The following is a 17,674-nucleotide window of genomic DNA, read 5'->3' as shown; positions in this document are numbered from 1 at the left end:
GCAGGCTTTGGAGTCAGTTCATCTCCAGGGAACATCCAGACACTGACACTTTTCAACGTAGAACTTTGGCCCGTGACATTACTGCCTCCCTCACAGGACTGTTGTGTGATGATGCATTCACGTGCTTAGCAGGGTGATGAAGCACAGTATTAGTTTAAAACATATCTGAGTTTCATTTCTTCCCCTCATACTTGGCCCCTGTTGAAAAGTGTTACTGAAGACCACGTAGCCTCTGTGTGAGTGAATAAAGGAGCTACAAACAAAGCTGTTGGTTACCCATAGCTTGCCCCTACCTGTTTAAACTAGAGTATTTTCCTCCAATCTTTCCCATTAAAAATAATTGCTTCCAAATATATTTGAATATATTAATTTCTTTTCTTTCTCCTCCCTTCTCCGAGAATTATAACTAATAGATCAAAACTTGAGAGCAGAGAGTATGTGAGTCACTAAACCAAAATAAGGGCAAGTTAACAGCCAAAACTTCTGTAGCACTTGTGCAGGAAAACTGACCGATTTTGAGGTTATAGAAACAATCTCTATGAGTTTGCAACACTCACACCTGTTTTATGTCCAAAGCTGCATTCATTCCCCACCCTGCATTCTAGTCTTATATTCTACCAGATTGATTGGGTGGAATTCAACTCTGCTTGACATTTTTGCAAACACCTGACCCCAATTACAATTTTGTTAAAAAATATTTTTCCTACGAAAATATTTGTTTCATTCACCCTGAACCTTTATGACCATTTCCAAGATCCTAAGTTAGGACATCTGGAAAACAAGTGAGTATTCTCTTAAACCAATTCCTAACTATACCTTTCGGCTTCCAAAATGATGTTCTCAAGTCAAAGGATCAATGACACTGTGTGCAATTATACTTTACAATTACTTTTCCTGATTTCACAATAATGGGAGCTAAACTCTGGAAGAAATAAGGGGCAGCCCCAGATTACTGCACGGCCCTGCCATCTGTGAGGGTGGGGCAGTGAAAGCTTGGGAGTGCCAGCAGGGGCTCTGGGAAGTCAAGTCTGTTACCAGGTTAAAAATGTCAGCAGAAAAATAATTCCACATAGTGTATTAAAGAATACTCTCACCCATTCTATTTTATTGGACATTAACGGCACTTATTAATTAAGGCACACGTCCCTTACAAAATGAATGAATAAATGTTTACCAACCAAATTAAAAACAAAAGCTTTCCTGTCAAAAGAAAAAAAACGAATGAATGAAATACTCAAGGAAAAGGACTGGTGTGCTGCTGAGGGGGAAGAATATGTCCTGCATTTTTTAGATGAAGCAGAAATATAAGGTCAGAATCTTAAAATCTCAACCTATTCAATCTCTCAAAATTAGAAATTAATTGCCACTTTGCCAGGTGTTTGCCACTGAAATTTAACTTCTGAGTTGGTTCTTATAAATTCAAAAATGTTACCACTTATATGTGGAATCTAAAAAATAAAACAACTGAATGTATATAACAAAACAGAAACAGACTCACAGATACAGAGAACAAACTAGTGGTTACCAGTGGGGAGAAGGAAGGGGGGGAAGGGCAAAATAGGGGTTGGGGATTAAGAGGTACAAACTACTATGTATAAAATAAATAAGCTACAAGGATATATTGTACAACACAGGCAATATAGCTATTATTTTGTAATAACTTTAAATGGAGCATAATCTATAAAGATATTGAATCTATGTACTACGCTGTACACCTAAAACTAATATAATATAGTAAGCCAACTGTATTTCAATTTTAAAAAATAAGGAGAAATCAAGAATTTGGTAGGAGACTGGATGTCGAAAGCCTATTTAAAAGAAAAAGGCAAGCTGCCTAAAATGTAGAATGGCCAAAGAAAATATTTACAATGCAACATTTTAAGTCAAGCACTTATAAATAGTAGTTGAAATAAATAAATACATTAGACTGTATTTGCTATAACATAAAGTAAAACTTCCTAACAAGATTATGAAAGTGATTTTTATTATTTTGGTAATGGTGTCCTATTACAGGTAATTACAGGGGTAGAATTTTTTAAATTTGGCATATCAAACAGTAAAAGCCACATATTAATGCTGTGTCCCCTAAATCTATTTCGGTTACAACTATGTATTACAGTTGCTATGTACAGATGGAAAGCATACATGATAAAATACAAAAACAAGAAAAGGTTAAATAAGAAGTTATCCTTGAATTATAAACATCTACTAAAGTATACCTTTGTATTACAAAGTTGTGTCATAGCTAAAAAACATACAAATTAATACATAATGCTGTGCAACTATTTGATCTAATATAGATGTGATATGAAAATATTAAGGCCATAATAGCATTTCACAGGTAAAGGCTAAGTTCTGAGACATGAAAGCTTTTAGATAATCCACAAAACAAACCTGAGACATCTTCCTCTTGTTTTGGAAAAAAAGCAGTTTCCTTACAAAGTCAAAGCTTTAATATATAAATGAAGCATTTAATAAACAATATACTTTAACTATTGTAATAACCTGGATTAGATGTTCTGAGTAAAATGGTGACCAGCAAGTACATTCTTTCTCTGGCAGAAATAATATTAGATTTTCTGATCAAGCTAGTAACCTGATTACGGTAGCCCCCGAATTTGGTTATTTTTATTTGTTTGTTTTTGGTTTTGCTTTCCTTCCTTTAACTGGGTTACAAACATATTAAACAAACCAGGAAATCTCCCACCTTAGTTTCTTCTACCTCAGCCCACTGCCGAAAGTGCCAGATGAACCGAGCCTACGGACATAAAAACCGGCTACAGCACATCTGGACCCGGTTGACTTAAGAAGGCATCCAGATTGGTACATGATTCCTTTTGCTGCCACACCATCTCTCAGAGTAAGCAGGCTAGGGCAACGCCAGATTACTGTCTCAGCCCTGCAGGGGGTGGGGTGCAGGGAAGGGTGGGTAACAATGTTTTGAAATAGCCAGTACCCCCCAAATTGAAATGTATTGGGTAAGCCTGATTTCCACAGTTGACTTTAGTGCCTTTAAAAATACTGGCACAGTGTTTTCATATTCAAGAGGTACAGCTGTGAGATTTTATTAATTAAAATTATATAAAATTTTTATTAATAAAAATTCCAAATTATAAAATAGAGTTGCTATGTTGTAGATTTTTAAAAATCTACTTGGGATTCAACACTGGCACGTGGAACATCTTTCTTCTAAATATTCATACTTCAAACTAATTAATTTTGAAGGAGTAGGAGAATGTCTAACCATCTTTCTTCCTTTTCTTTTTATTTTCCACTCCTTTCTCTTACCAGACCCCGCAACCATCATACACTCCTCCCTTTATAATTTTGATAAAAAGTTTCCTAAAAGTTTAATGAAATGTAACAAGCAGTAAGCTTTTAGGACACTGCACAACTTCTTTTGGACGTTTGCGAGCAAAAAACTTAAAACTCCAAACTTCACTTTGTACATTGTTAATCTTCCATCACTTTTTTAAAAAGGTTTTCAGGTTATTTACATAAACTGAACATATAGATTTTGTTCAAGCTTTATGTTTTCACAGTTACCAAAGTGACTGCTCGCTGGGTTGGCCATCTTCAATAGCACAGCTGATCTGACTGGCTCCACTGAAATGCAATGCAGTCCTCCAAACAATCTCCCAAGACTGATTCTGACTTTCCAAAATACAAACACCAATGCTATTTTTTGAAAATCATTTAAAAGAGAAACTAGGTCCATTATAATGGGAATTCCCCCCTTGTTATTTAATAAAGAACATGCAGATAATTCATTGCATTTTTTCATTATTCCCCAGGCAGACACAGCTTCGATCTCTGCCTTTCACAGGCTAATGGTCAGATTTCCAGTAACTTCCTAGAACTCAATAATCAGAATGGGTTTAAAATAAAATTAAAATTTAAGCATGTCAAGAGTTTGGAATTAAAACATATTAACTAGATCAATTTCAAAAAAGATTCTGTATTGTGAATATAATTTTAATAAGCATGTTGTAAAGTGATAAGGAACACATTTTGCAGATCTAATTTTGAGATTTTTCATTCAAATTTTGGATGAGAGAAGAGACTTTGCTTCAACTTGCTTTCCATGATGTCAAAAACAGTTGATTTAATCAAGTTCATACCATGTATTTGGACCAAAATTGGTTAAATTAGTTGTACTTTTCTATTTGCTGTGACATTATAAAAGACACTTTTCAACCCTTTCTTGACCAAAATAATTAATACTGTTTAATAATAAAATAACTAATACATATTGCTTCTGAATAATTATGTAATATATGTACCCATATTGAACACTACTTGGTGACTTTTTAACCTATGAGATTTACTGAAGTCAGTACATTACAATCACACAACTTAAAGCTTAGCTAAGCTGGTAACTTTTTTTCTCATGATTGAAATTCTGTACTTTGGCAACCAAGAGCAGTATGACTTCAGCTTGGAATTTTTTACAATTTACACTTTAAAATTCATGAAATCACTGAAACCCACTAAATCAACTGCTATCAATTTCTTTCCAAGCAAATAACTTTATGACTCATCCAGAAAAGTAACAGGAAGCCCATCAGTTGGCAAAAAGATAAATCCATCCATAGATATTAGAGCCTAACCAAGCTATTTTATTGGAAAGGTGAGAAGGGAATTTCTGGTCTTTACTTTTTCCCTTATCACCCCAAATCACATGTCTTACACTGAAATTATTTGCCTTTGCATATTCAACAGTATTTCCTGAAACTTTGCTTAATACGGTTTTCGATGGAGCAGACTTCAGCACACAGAACATCCGTCTTGGATCCCACCCGACAAGGCATGGTTACTAATATGCCTCTTTATTAGGTAGTTCTGTATATATGCACATGTGTGTTTTAACTCCAAAGAATGCTCCCTCAAGAAATTATGATTACCAACATTCAATATATGTATAAAAATTCTTCGGGTCCTTTAATTCTTTGACTCAAAATATCTCCTGGAGCTCCTACACAGCCCACTGCTCATGAGATGCCATTCTGAGGACATGTGTACAAAGCACATCATCTGCGGGTCAGTTGGTTTATGCTCACTTTAGAGGCTAATTGAGAAAGTGGCACAGAGGAGCTAGGAAAAAGAAAAGCAAACCTTAATTTTACTCTCCATCCCCCAAGACTTGTGTACTTATAAAATTTCTGCTTGCCTCTGGCTTCTCACTGGCAGTCTTCCTCAGCTTGTAACTTCTGGACAGCACTATCAAGGAGCTCCATGGACTCTCTGAGAGTGACATTGATTTTAAATGACTTGGGTTTAATGGTCAGGCCGTAATTAAAATCCATTTTCGAAGGCTCGTCTGGATTGGCCCTGAAATTGCACTCATGAGCTAGGATGGAGATGAAGAGAAACAGCTGCGTCTTGGAAATCTCTTCCCCAATGCACCGCCGTTTGCCCACTGAAAAAATCATCACACTGCTGGCCAGGTCCTTATTGATGAAGCCATCCTTGTCCAAGAATCGGGCTGGATCAAAGTCTTCTGGGTTAGACCATTTCACTGGGTCATGATTCACGGACCACTGGTTAACAAAAACCACCGTGTCCTTGGGGATGTGGTAGCCCAAGACAGAAGCGTTGGCCGTGGTGGCATGAGGAATGGTGACGGGCACAAAGCTGGAGAAGCGCATGGCTTCATAAAGGAAGGCCATGACGTAGGGCAGGTGTGGTTGGTCGTCTAGGCAGGGCAGCCGGTCCCTACCCACCACTTGATCCAGTTCTGCCTGTACCCGAGCCTGCACTTCCGGATACCTGTTTGGTTTTTAATGCAGAGAGAGAAAATAAGTCAGGAACACTAATTCTTCTTTCATCTAGAAAGCCCATTACAATTTATTTTAATACCACTCTTCTTTAAACTGGCTATCTGAATCAGAAACTGAATTAAGATTTCCAGCAAAAAAAAAAATCTAAAATGGTTTCCTAATTTATCACTGCATTACAGGATGGAGTTTGTTATATTTCCTGTAATAAGTCTCCCATGGCTCAAGCTCTCTTTCCCATCATAAGTCAAAAAAAGGTCTAAGTTTTCTCAGCCTGAAAAAGCACAACAATGGATAAGGTCGACTTCTCCATGGGGCACAGCAGGGACAGTGCCTAGGACCCACAGCACTTTTGAGGGACTCATGAAAATTCATTTCTTATCAGAAGAAAATAAACTTTTAGGTCAACGAGAATGTTTCAATATATAATTTTAATATATTAATCTTTATACCAATGTAGTCATAAAATTTAATTTAAAAAATTTTTATTGAGTAAGATGTCTACAAAGGCAAAAGGCCCGGGGTCCACAAAAATTAAAATGTAACCCTCAAAGTGAGTTCTTCTTTTCTCCTCATCTCCCTAGACAATTCCAGCAGACACACTGTTCTCATTTTATACAAAGATAATTGGTATCCCGAGAGATAAAGCTGCATATCTTCTAAATTTAAAAGCAAATCCCCAATGTTCACGAGATTACGGTACAGATTGTAATACTTATTCACTGTTGCCAATAAAACTAGTACAATCCTTTCGGAAAACAAAGCAAGATCTATAAGGGTAACTCCTCCCCACCCTTTTAAAACCCAGTGATCTAGAAATGTGTTTTCAGGAAATAACTTAGCAGGTACAAAAACATAACCACAATAGCTGAAATTTTAAAAATGCAATCAACATTAAAACACAAGAAATGATTGTACATAACAATCCGTTACTATGGCAAAATGTTATGTAGCCATAAAAAATTACTAAAATCAAGTTTAAAAGACAGGGAAATGTCCACTACAGTGAGTGGAAATGTCAGAAGTCAAAACATTTGTAAATAATTCTTGCGAATCTGAAAAAAAAAAATTAAGCACACGTGGTGAAATTATGGGTGATTTTAAAAATCGCCTCTTTAGCTTCATACTTCAGGGGTCTGCAAACTTTTTCATAAAGGGCCAGATAGTATATATTTTAGGATTTGTGGATCAAACCCTCTGCCTCCCAACTATCCAACTCTGCCTTGTGCTGTAGTGTGAAAGCGGCCATAGACCACACAAGAATGAATGGGCATAGCTGTATTTCCATAAGACTTACATACAAAAACAGGTAATGTAATTTGCCAACCCCTGTCGTATTTTTTCACTAAAAAGAAGAAAAAAGGACTCATTAGCTATACCGAATTGAAAGTGATCCCAAAATTGTTTTACTTCTTTTTGCTGCCCAATTGGGGTACCCGGAGAACGATTTACAATTCGGTTTCTAGTGAAAAAAAGAAAGGCTGTTTCAAAAGATAACATGCTTATCTGGGGATGCAAAGGACTTATTGATCCCATTCTGGAATTGTCTTCTTCCTGACCTGTTATTATTGACTTCTCTTTATTCGATTTCTGCCCCTCCCCCATATGTTTCCATGATATTAATACTGAAAAGTGATTTTAAATATAACCAAAAAAAAGAAAGAAAGAAAAAAAAGAAGAAGGATTTGTGAAAAGCAGTTGTACAGTACATAAGGAAATATAGGATTCTAATGCAGTGGATTCTAACAACAAAAGAAGTTGTTTTTACCTTCCAGTTTCTAGGGGGCCAGCAAATTCAGCTTCTCCTATCGCTTTCCTGTGCGCCAAGAAATTGCACAACCAGGATTTCTGGTCTCTCAAGGCAATCAAGAGTTGCCTTGAATGAGACATTTACCCCTGGGGTAAGGTTGCCAGATAAAATACAGGCTGCCCAGTTAGACGTGAATTTCAGATAAACAGCGGCTAATCTTTTAATATAACTATGTCCTATGTAAATTTTATTTTTTATTTGCTCAATCTGGGGATACCGGGGACCTGTTTAATTCGTGCGTGTACAAATTTAGCAGAGGTCCGCGACTGGGGTCCAACTAACCGAGCCGAGCCCAAGGATCCTAGAGGGCTGCAGGTGCCTCCCGAATACCCAGTTTGCCTTTCTAGATGCCGCTCTGCGCTCGGTACAGTTACTGCTTCTCCCATTCTTTACACTGACACTTCTAGCGCGGCGGGTTTAGAAACCCAGCACAATCCGCTGGTTTCTGGCCGCTTTCCCGAAGTTTCGGATTAGCAGTCCGTGAGGCCCGACCGCCAATCGCTACCTTTGCCGGTGTACAAAGCCCTGACGAGAGGTTGGCTTTTGGCTCCAGGGCCGGGCGGCTTCCGATCCGCGCTGAAGACGGGCCGAGCAGATTAGGCTGCTGTGTTTATTTAACTTTTTTTTTTTTTTACTGCGCTGCCCTTTCCTTCGGAACCGTTCCAAATTTGCTTCTCCTGTGCCAGTGCAGGAGATCGGGGATGATCAGCGGGCACTGAAAAACAACTCTTGCTTTTCCAAGGGGTTTCACACAAATTTGCCCCCCCTCGGAGCCGGTAGCGACAAGATCAGAGATGCGGAGCCTTCCGGGCGCCGCTGGGTGGGGCGGGCGTGCGCGCCCATCTCGGCCAGCACCGCGCCTTCCTGAGTCGCGCTTTCCGGACGCGGTCTCAGATTTGGGAGGTTGGGACCTGGAGCGAAACCCCAAACCCTCCCTGCGCGCTAGTCGCGACCTCAGCATATTCTAATTCCATTCTGCCTTTTACAGAGGAGGGGAGGAAGGCCATCCCAAGCCTCCTGGAGGCTTTACCTGGTGAAGAAGACGAGCAGCCACTGCAGCGCGGTGGAGAGAGTATCCTGGCTGGCGCCGAAGATGTCTGTGACGGTGGCCGGCACGTACTCTTCGTCCAGCCGCGCGCCGCCGTCGCCAGAGCCCGCGGCAGCTTCCTTTCCTGCCGAGAGCATGAAGGCGTCCATCATGTCGCGGGGAGCGGCCCCGGGCCGAAGGCTTTCACGGTGCCTCAGGAACTTGTCTAGGACGAAGCTGCTGAAGTTGCGATTGAGCGTCTCGAATTCACGGAAGGCAGTGCGCACAGGGTTGGGGAAGCGCTGCAGCCAGGGCAGCACGTCCACCAGGCTGCCCGCGCCCACCGTGCGCCCGAACTCCTCGTTGTGGCTGAGCAGCTCTCGGAACTCGGCGTCGTCGTGGCTGTAGCGGCAGCCGAAGCACACGGCGCTCATGACGTTGGCCACGGCCACCACGGTCAGCGGCCGCGGGTCGAGAAAGGCGCCGCCCGCGCTGCCGCGCACCAGCAGCTCCACCAACTCCCGCGCCTCGCCCAGCACGTGGCCCTCGAGCACCCGGCGGCCGCGCGGCTGGCGCGTGGAGAAGGCTCGCATCGTGCTGTACGCCGCGCGCCGCTGCGCCTTCCAGCTCTCCGAATACTGGCCGAAAGCCAGGCTGCGGCCACCAGACACCACGCGGAAAGAGGCGAAGGGCGGCCGGTCGGCGAACGCGGCGCCCTGCTGCACCAGGGCCTGGCGGATGGCGCGCTCGCCGTTCAGCACCACCACCGGGCAGCTGCCCAGGCGGATCTGGAAGACGTCGCCGTAGCGCCGCGCCAGGCGTGCGAACGAGACGTGAGGCGCCGGGCCCATTGACGCCGCATTTCCGATCAGCGGCCAAGCGAAGGGACCCGGGGGCGCGGACCCCGGCTGCCGCCGCCGCTGCCTCAACAGCCACTGGCCCACGTGCACCGCGGCCAGTACCGAGAGCAGCAACAGGAGCATGGTCTGCTGGGCCGACAGAGGGATAGGCGGCAGATGATCGTCCGGGCTGAGGCTGGTGGCCATGCTGGGGAGAGAAGGGCGAAGGCGTGACACTCAGGTAGGCAGAGAAAGGGGCGGGCGCCCTACGCCCCTACCCCCGGCCTCGGGCTACCGTGCACTGTTGGGTAGGGAGGGGGTCGTGCGTAGGTCAGGTCAGGGCTAGCTCACTGGAGACGCCGCTGAAGACTCCTCTTGCCATTCTAAACCTATTCCCCAAAAGCGAAGGGAAGGGTCGTGTTTCTACCTCTCTGTGACCCAGACTCCCCCCGACCCCGCCCCAGCCGCGTAACGGTTCCTGCAATTCAAGGCCTTGATGACTTTTCTCTCGGGGAAGGACGCTCAAGCCAGCGAGAGGGAAGGGAGGTCGTACGCTCGGGGCGTGGAGGCGCTCCCACCGAGAGCGCAGGGAGGTGCTTAGGCTGTGTCCCGGGGAAACTGTGCGGCCTCGATCTGGGGTGACTGCGAGGAAGAGTGCATCAAGGCTGTGGCGCTCAGTTCCCTCTAAGTGCCTACCACCCCGGCCCCTGCGCCCCCCGTCACCCCTGATCTGCGAGAACCCATCACAAGAGGCCGCAGGAACGCGGCTCCGCTGACAGACTGACCTGCAAGGCGGCGCGGTTTCCAGCAGCGCCAGACGGCCGGCTCCGAGGACGGATTGGGGCCTTTGTGGGATTCAAGACCGCAACCTAAGTGTCTCCAGGAAGTCGGAGGCCCGCCCTAGACACCTGTTGCCAGGTCTGGGAACTTTAGCGCCCACTCTGGAGTCTCTAGGCGTCGTCAGAGCCAGAGGCGCTTGGATTGGGATGGGGGCGGAGAAAGGTGTCTTCTTTGCAGAGCCCCGCTGCACCTGGGCCTCGGCAAAGTCAGGGTTTTCTCAGGGCGTGGGGATTGAGACTGCGGTCGATGAACAGAGTCAATTCCCAGCCCCCACGCCCCCCGCACGACTCTGACAGCTGGCGTCGCACAGGCGTGGCCCGTTTGCACAGTCACTAGGGAGAGTCAAAACGCGCCATCCCGCTTCTCTCTTTTTTAAGGTCTGTGTTGGGGAGGAGGCAGCGGGACCTGACGGGGGCGGGGCTTGCGGGGGGCGGGGCGCGCCGGGACAGTCCAAGCCTCTCGGACTGCAGCTTGGGTCGCCGCGCGCGCAGGTAGTCACGCGAGGCGGCCCCGGAGCGCCCCGACGGCCTTGGCGCAGTAGCTGGCGGCTTTCCTGGAAGCAGCGGTGTGAACTTTTCGTTTGCCCAAAAACCACTCTTCCTCGCAGTCACCCCAGATCGAGGCCGCACAGTTTCCCCGGTGCCTGAGCACCTCCCTGCGCTCTCGGTGGGAGCGCCTCCACGCCCCGAGGGTACGACCTCCCTTCCCTCTCGGTGGCTTGAGCGTCCTTCCCCGAGAGAAAACCGCTCGAGATGCTTGGGCGCCAGAACCGGGAAAGGAAACCTGTCAGTTTGGAAAAGCAAGTTCGGTTGTGGTAGAGGTTTGCCTTACTGCATCCCGAATTGTTTTATTTTTATTTTAACATTCTCGCAAGCAAATCGGCCGGTCATGTCAGTTTTGACATGACCACGGCGAGATCGAGAATCCCTGAAGGACGCCGCTCCCCCGCCCCGGGGCCCAGAGTGTCCTTGGCACACAAAGGCCAGCTAGCGCTGGCGCACCGCAGCTGGCCCCAAGGTTTCCCTAGTAGAAACTCCTCCAGGTGGCGCCGCCCACTGGAGAGCGCGGGGCAACGCTGGCCGCGTCGGAGGCCTTGGCGCCCGGCGGGGGAGCCAAGCTGGGACGAACACTGGAGAGAGGAGGGGAGGGAGGGCACTCTGAAGATTCCTGGAGGGAGGAGGCGGGGGGTGGGGGGTAGAAGAGGAGGAGGCCAATCTCCGCGCGCCTGCGAACTTTATTGGGTTGAAAAATCTCTTCTGCTGTCGCCTCCCCCTTGCGTGCGGAGCTGTGCCTTGCGTGCGCCGCTTCTGGAAAGTCGGCTCCACTCATGTCCCTCGGCGCTTCTCACGGCACCTGACACGCCGAGGCAGCGGCGGGGGCGGCGGCCGAGGGCGGGGCGCGGACCGCCACCACCCTCCGCGGCGCACGCACAGCCGCGCCCGCCCGGGCCGCCACCCGAAGGCCGGATCTGGGCTCGCGTTGCTCTCGGAGTGGGGACTCTCTTGTCAAAGGGGAAGCCCAAGGCGCTTGGGCCGCGGTAGCTTCCCCGGCCGCGGCGCCCTTTCCAGTCGGCTAGTATAAAGTATTTTAAAGACCCGAGAGAGAAATGGTCTTTTCTCCAAGGTTGGGGAAAGGACGAGCCCGGAGAAAGGGTGGGTTGTATAGTAGTTACCCAGGTAGGAAGTGTACTTCCGAGCCTCCGGGGTTATCAAGTGTAAGTAAAGAAGTTGGGCGTTTACCACGTGACAGCCCTGTGCTTTTTGAACTTTACCGGCGCTGCGAATCTCTATTGTTTCCCGGTTTACAGTTGAGGAAACGGGTTCAGAGAGATTATATGACTTACCCAAGGTCACACGCACTATAGTAATACATTTACAATCAAACGATATAATCTTAAATGATTTCTCTTTCCAAGTAAATGATTGAAATGCTTGCATGGGCAAAGTGGGGCGGTTTTCTACCCTCCCACCCTCCCTCCTGCTAGCTAGTAAGAAGTGGAGCCAGAATTTGAACCCACGAAGTCGCACTCCAGATCGATCATACAAGTTTACGCGGAAGGAAATCCTCAGATAAAAGGCACAAATGCCTTCTTTCCTACCCGCCTTAAAAAAAAAAAAAATCAGCTGGGCAGATTTTTTTAATAGTTTCTGGGGTGTTTTGCTTTGTTTTGTTTTACAGAATAGAGGATTCTGAGGATCCTAAAGAAATAGTATGCTAACCTTCTGCAGGTGAATTGGTTTTGAATGAGGGAGGCCTGCTTCATAGCTGACTTTGGAATAACTGGTTAAATTTTAAAGAAAAATAAAGGGGCATCTTAAGAGTCTGACTTACTGAAAGGTTGAAACCAACATTAAAATATGTTATCTGATAAGAAAATGACTTTTTGTAAAATTCTCCATTCAGTAGCTTTTGAGAGGTTCTCTGGAAATGACTTTACACTTCATGATGGGGTACTCAGTTGCATAAGGAAGTTAGTTTTTGAGCAACTGAGTAAATAAGCATTGGTTTCCCAGGGCTGTGCTGGCATATATAACCTTTGAAATGAATTTTGTAGCAACCTTACAATATCCAGCTTTAGTATGACCTTTGTCTAATCATTCAAGACTGTCACAATGTATCAGTCTCTTACTAGACTTCAGTAGATAAGAACTGTGTATGGGCTAATGCCAATTTTGAGCTATCGACATTCCTGAAAGCTTTTATCACAGTATCTCTACCAGAATCAGACGGATGGCGGTGCTTTTAAACCAAGTAAATTTCTATCTTAAAAAGTACAAACAAAGCTGTTCCTAAGATCTCCTGTTTAATTCCTGAATAATGTCATATAGTTTTTAGTAAACTAGATACATACCTTCTGCCACAGCAAATAGTTCAAGCAAACCCTCCTCCAAGCCATAATGCCTTGGGCTCAGCACTTTTAGGACATGCCTTCAAAAGACAGAGGAACCAGTTGGGCAAATGCTGTCAGAAAGATAGACCTTATCAATTATGACAAGCCGAAGCCAAAATGACTGGCTATCGTAACACTGGGCCTCAGGTTGTCCCAGGCTTTGCGGTGTAGACTTCTGTCAGAGGGTCCATCTGGTACCTGATGAAAACGCAGGGTAAATCCAAAGCGGCCTGTGGGTACCCCCGATCCAGCTCATGGTGGAGCCCTCACTCTAGTGAAAATCCACACCAGGCTTTTAAGTTATCTCAGTTCCTCAACCAAAGCCAGTGGCTGAGGCCTAGGGATCTCCTTTCAGTCAACAACACACAATATGGGGATTTTGCCTTCCCAAAACTCAAATTTGAATTGTTTGGTACAAATAACTTTCCAAAGAACAGCTAAGCTAGAGAGAGAGTTCAAAGCAGAGGTTTAAAATACCCTGTATTGTATTGATTCCACAGAACAGAAATCCAGCTGAAGCTTGTTTAAGCAGGACAGGAATGCACTGGCTCATGTGCAGGGAAGGATAATGGTGGTACCTCACAGGATGGAAGGACTTGGGGCTGCTCGCCCCACTGTCTAGTATGCTGGTCTCTGTTTGAGCTTCGTTCCAGATACTCTCTCCATGTAGCGGGAAAGCTGGTCATGGGCAGCCTCAAATTAACCACCCCAAGAGAAAGAGAATATGTCTCTATCAAGGTCATGACCCAGGCCACTGGAAGAGCTCTGTTGTTCCAGGTTGGCATCAGGCCACCCTTGTGGCCAAAGGGCTAGTTCTGTTTTCAGAAAAGGAGAGATGGGGGTGGGGAGAACATGCTACGAAACCAAAGATAAGAGTACCCTCAGTCCTCATGCATCCCACTTCTGTCCATCAGTCCCTTTTGGGTCAGTCCCAAAATAATAATAAATTAGCACATGAGACAGGTACCTTGTGCCTGGAACCCGTAGCCAAGAAAGCTCAGCCTTATGGGTTTTCTTCATGGGATTTCTCTCTAGCATAATCCCTGTGTCGATTTTATGGCTAAGCAATGTGCTCTACAGTGGAGTGGAAGCAGCAATCTCTGGCAAGTCTGACATGTGGGATGGGCAAGAATCAGCAATCAGACACGTGCTAGGAGGCAGAGAGACAGGAAGAAGGAGACACACCAAGTGGCTGCAGTGACTAAGGACATGGCAGAGGGGAGAGCTGTGGATACTGCACAGCTCCAGTATCCTAGAGCTTAAATATGTGAAGGGGAATTGAGAGGACAGAGGAGCTGATACCAAAACCCTGTGATCCAGCTGACTTGCTTCTGCATCCTTCTTCCTGGTAATACACAGGCTGAGAACCACAGCGCTAAAAATACATCTTATTTCATCTCATCTAAGCAGCTATCATTTATAGGATGCACCATTATTTTCTGTACTACTATAAAGGCTACAGGACTGCCAATTGTAATTACACCATTTGTTGTAAGACGTATTTTGATTTCAGACACGTTAAAATGGGTTTTTTTAAAGTGTGTTTTAGAGTCAGCAAAGCACAATGCATGTGAGCAACGATCCTCTGGATTCTCTGCCTTTGTATTAAGCCATGGTAGCCCTGAGGTTTCTCAGATGGGGTAGTCCCAGGAGCGTGACCTTCCAAAGCCATCTCCCCTGCCTTTTATATTATTTGATATGGATAATTGATGTTTTCTCGATCCTGTGTAAAGTGTGGGTAGAAGTAGCTTTGGAAGATTTTGCTAATTTTATCAACCTAAATATTGGGTTGGCCAAAAAGCTCATTCTGGTTTTTCCATAATCTTATGAAAAAAAACAAACTTTTTGGCCAACCCAATAAATCTAAGAAGAAGATAGTCTCTTGCTAATTCAGTGTAGCTTAAGACAAGTTTCTTAGCCCTCCTTCCCTTCCAACCTGATTGCCCCATGAAGCTCTTTCCATATAGTCTGGTATTAGTGAAAGCCACAACACTATATTGTATTATTGTAGTTTCCCACCAAAATACTTTCACGTGTATTTATTAGAAGTAAGGGGGCATCAGTGTCTGCAGTGTACTTTCAAACGGTTCAAGGAAAAAAGACAAAGCGGGGATAGGGAGAGAGAGAAGAAAATGATAAAGCAAACGTGGTAAAATGTTCATAATTGGAGAATTTGGGTAAATGAAAGTTCTTTGTGACGTTCTTGCAACTTGTCTGTAAGTCTGAAACTACAGCAAAATTAAAGTTACTAAAAATAACAAAATAAGAACGTAAGAAAGAAATATCTTCATAACATGATGATCTTTCATTATCCTTTTACTGAGAGTCTCTTAGAAGAAAGGACCATGAAAAGAATCTGGATTGCTATGTCGTTCAATGTCCCCATGATACGTTGCTGTTAGGAGTTCAAGGCTAAGAAAAAGTCTGTGCTCAGTTAACAGTAGTTTTCCTCAGCACTACCTAGTAGCACCTTTACCTTCTTTGTTGCCTTTGCTCTTGGAATGGTTCAAGAGTATCTGTCTTTTATTGTAAGCCTCCTTCAGTTCCTTTTGAGAAGAGGAGGAATATAAGATGCAGACAATACCTGCCCTTTAACTTCATTGTGTCCTTGTTTTAAGGAGATAATCCACTTCCAGTTTGAGGTGCTTCATCAATGTAGCAAATGGTCCTGTTGTCTAAAGGCTTCTTCCTGCTTCTTTTAGTTTCCTTCCTTCCCTGCCTTTTGTCTTCCCCTGGCTCTTCCTTCTTCCCTCTTTCTTGTCTCCCATTCGCTTTCGTTCTCCCTTTCCTTGAGTCCACTTCTACCTCTTCCTCACCTGCACTGGCTGGGAGACCCCCACTCTTTTCTCTGCTTTCCATTGTCTCCCTTTCTCTCTCCATCCTCCTGCTGACCTTCTGTCTCTCACAGAAGAGTAAAGATTAGGGGCAAAGGAGACAAGAGAAGTGGGAGTGAAGAAAGGAAGAACAGGGGTCAGGGAGCCAGAACAACTAAGGAAAGAAAAGGGGGCAAAATATCAAACACCAAGGCTGAAAGACAACCTCAGTGATCATTTAGTCTAGTCGCTCAGCCACCATCTGAGTCCCTCCTGTGCCATATTTGTGGATGAAGCATTCACTAACTCAGTTGATGCTTTGCTTTAAAGCACTTCATCCCTTCTTTCAAAGCGAACACCATCATATTGCATTCTTACAGAGGATTTTGTCTAACCATATGCTGCCATGAATTAGCTCTCCCACCTTCCCTTTCAAGAATCAAAACCGGTTTGATTTGGGAATCTTTTCCTTTCCAAATGAAATAGAGATGCAGTACTTGACATTCTTGGTGTTTGTAGATATTGCCCTATGTATTCCCTTTAAAACCCCAATCTAGTTTGTAAAAAGATGGTGACGCATGTAAATAAGGCATCAATGACACTCAAAAATGATAATAATAGACAGCACTGTTTCTATAGGAAGGGAGGGGATGCCAGGTCTGTGGTTGCTTTTGCAAATGTGTTCCGCAGGCTCCAACTACCACCCCCGTCCACTTCCTGAAATTCACCTTTGTAGCAGTGGAACTGAGGGGCTGCTGTCCTCTACTTTGGTCAACAGAGAAAAACTTTACTTTCCTAATTCTTTGATCACGCATAGAAAATCTTTACGCAGATAAAGGATGTTGTTTTTCATTTTATTTCACAAAAATAAATATTTACCAGGTTACCAAGAAAATGCATAAAGCAACAATAAGTACCAGGAAAAAAAAAAAAGACAGAATGTACATTTGGGTTCAGCTAAATCACAGTGTCTAGCCAGGACATGTTGACTGGTACAGCTTCCAGACTTGGGACGGATTCTTGGTTGAGCATCCAGGTTCCAGTCTTCTTTCTCTCCGTTAACTCTTGTTTTTTAGGGTTAGATCTATATTCCCTTACAGGTTTTCTTCTCTTTCCACAAAGGGACAAAAATTCAGGTCAAAAACTGTAGTCACATCCAGGGCTTGAGAAAATAATTGGTGGTTAAATAGCGAAAGCAGTTATTCCTACCCTACACATTCCCAGAAGAGAACACGAGGGCTGGATAATTATACACTGGCTTTTTGACCATCAACCCCCAGCAGGATTTTTCCATCCTACTGCTGAAGTGTTGATTTCTCAACACTGTCCTGTCGTGTTGTTGGACTGCTCTGGTTAGAAAGCTCTGAATGTTAGGAGGTTCTTTCCAACATTAAGAAAGAATCTGGAGTGAATGCTCTTGTCTTCTGCTGAACTTAAAGCTTCCGTTTGAAGTAACATAAACCAAGACTAGTTTCCCTTTCACGCAACAGCCCTTCATGTGTTTGAAGATGGCTCTTGTGCTGCCACTGAGCCATCCTCCCATCAACTAAGAAATGCCCCAGTTCTTTCAATCATTCTTTGAATAACTTGATTTCTAGTACTTAATCCAGGTTATCTGTGCCTTCTAGACAAAGCAGTTCTTCAATATGCCTAAGTGTGTACCTGAAACTAAACACAA

The 17,674-nt window shown here is 44.6% G+C and overlaps 1 protein-coding gene across 1 annotated transcript; it reads right to left on the bottom strand.

Annotated features, from left to right (window-relative positions):
• Nucleotides 1-1,974: 1,974 nt before the first annotated feature.
• CYP1B1 (cytochrome P450 family 1 subfamily B member 1) lies at nt 1,975-10,622 on the bottom strand. The gene is made up of 3 exons (XM_060026793.1): nt 10,239-10,622; nt 8,618-9,661; nt 1,975-5,769 (listed from the first exon to the last, which is right to left on the bottom strand). Exons 2-3 carry the CDS (start codon nt 9,658-9,660, stop codon nt 5,181-5,183), a joined length of 1,632 nt encoding a protein of 543 aa, XP_059882776.1. The 5' UTR covers nt 9,661; nt 10,239-10,622; the 3' UTR covers nt 1,975-5,180.
• Nucleotides 10,623-17,674: the final 7,052 nt, after the last annotated feature.

This window comes from Delphinus delphis, chromosome 12 (genome assembly GCF_949987515.2).
Source record: "Delphinus delphis chromosome 12, mDelDel1.2, whole genome shotgun sequence".
NCBI lineage: Eukaryota > Metazoa > Chordata > Mammalia > Artiodactyla > Delphinidae > Delphinus > Delphinus delphis.
This window is presented reverse-complemented; position numbering and strand designations above follow the sequence as displayed.

What these genes read in the sequence shown, in the direction of transcription:
- CYP1B1 (XM_060026793.1), bottom strand. Translation starts at nt 9,660, where the DNA reads ATGGCCACCAGCCTCAGCCCGGACGATCATCTGCCGCCTATCCCTCTG. An exon ending in CTGCTCGTCTTCTTCACCAG is followed by an intron (nt 5,770 to 8,617) that starts GTAAAGCCTCCA and finishes AAAACCAAACAG; the next exon opens with GTATCCGGAAGTGCAGGCTC.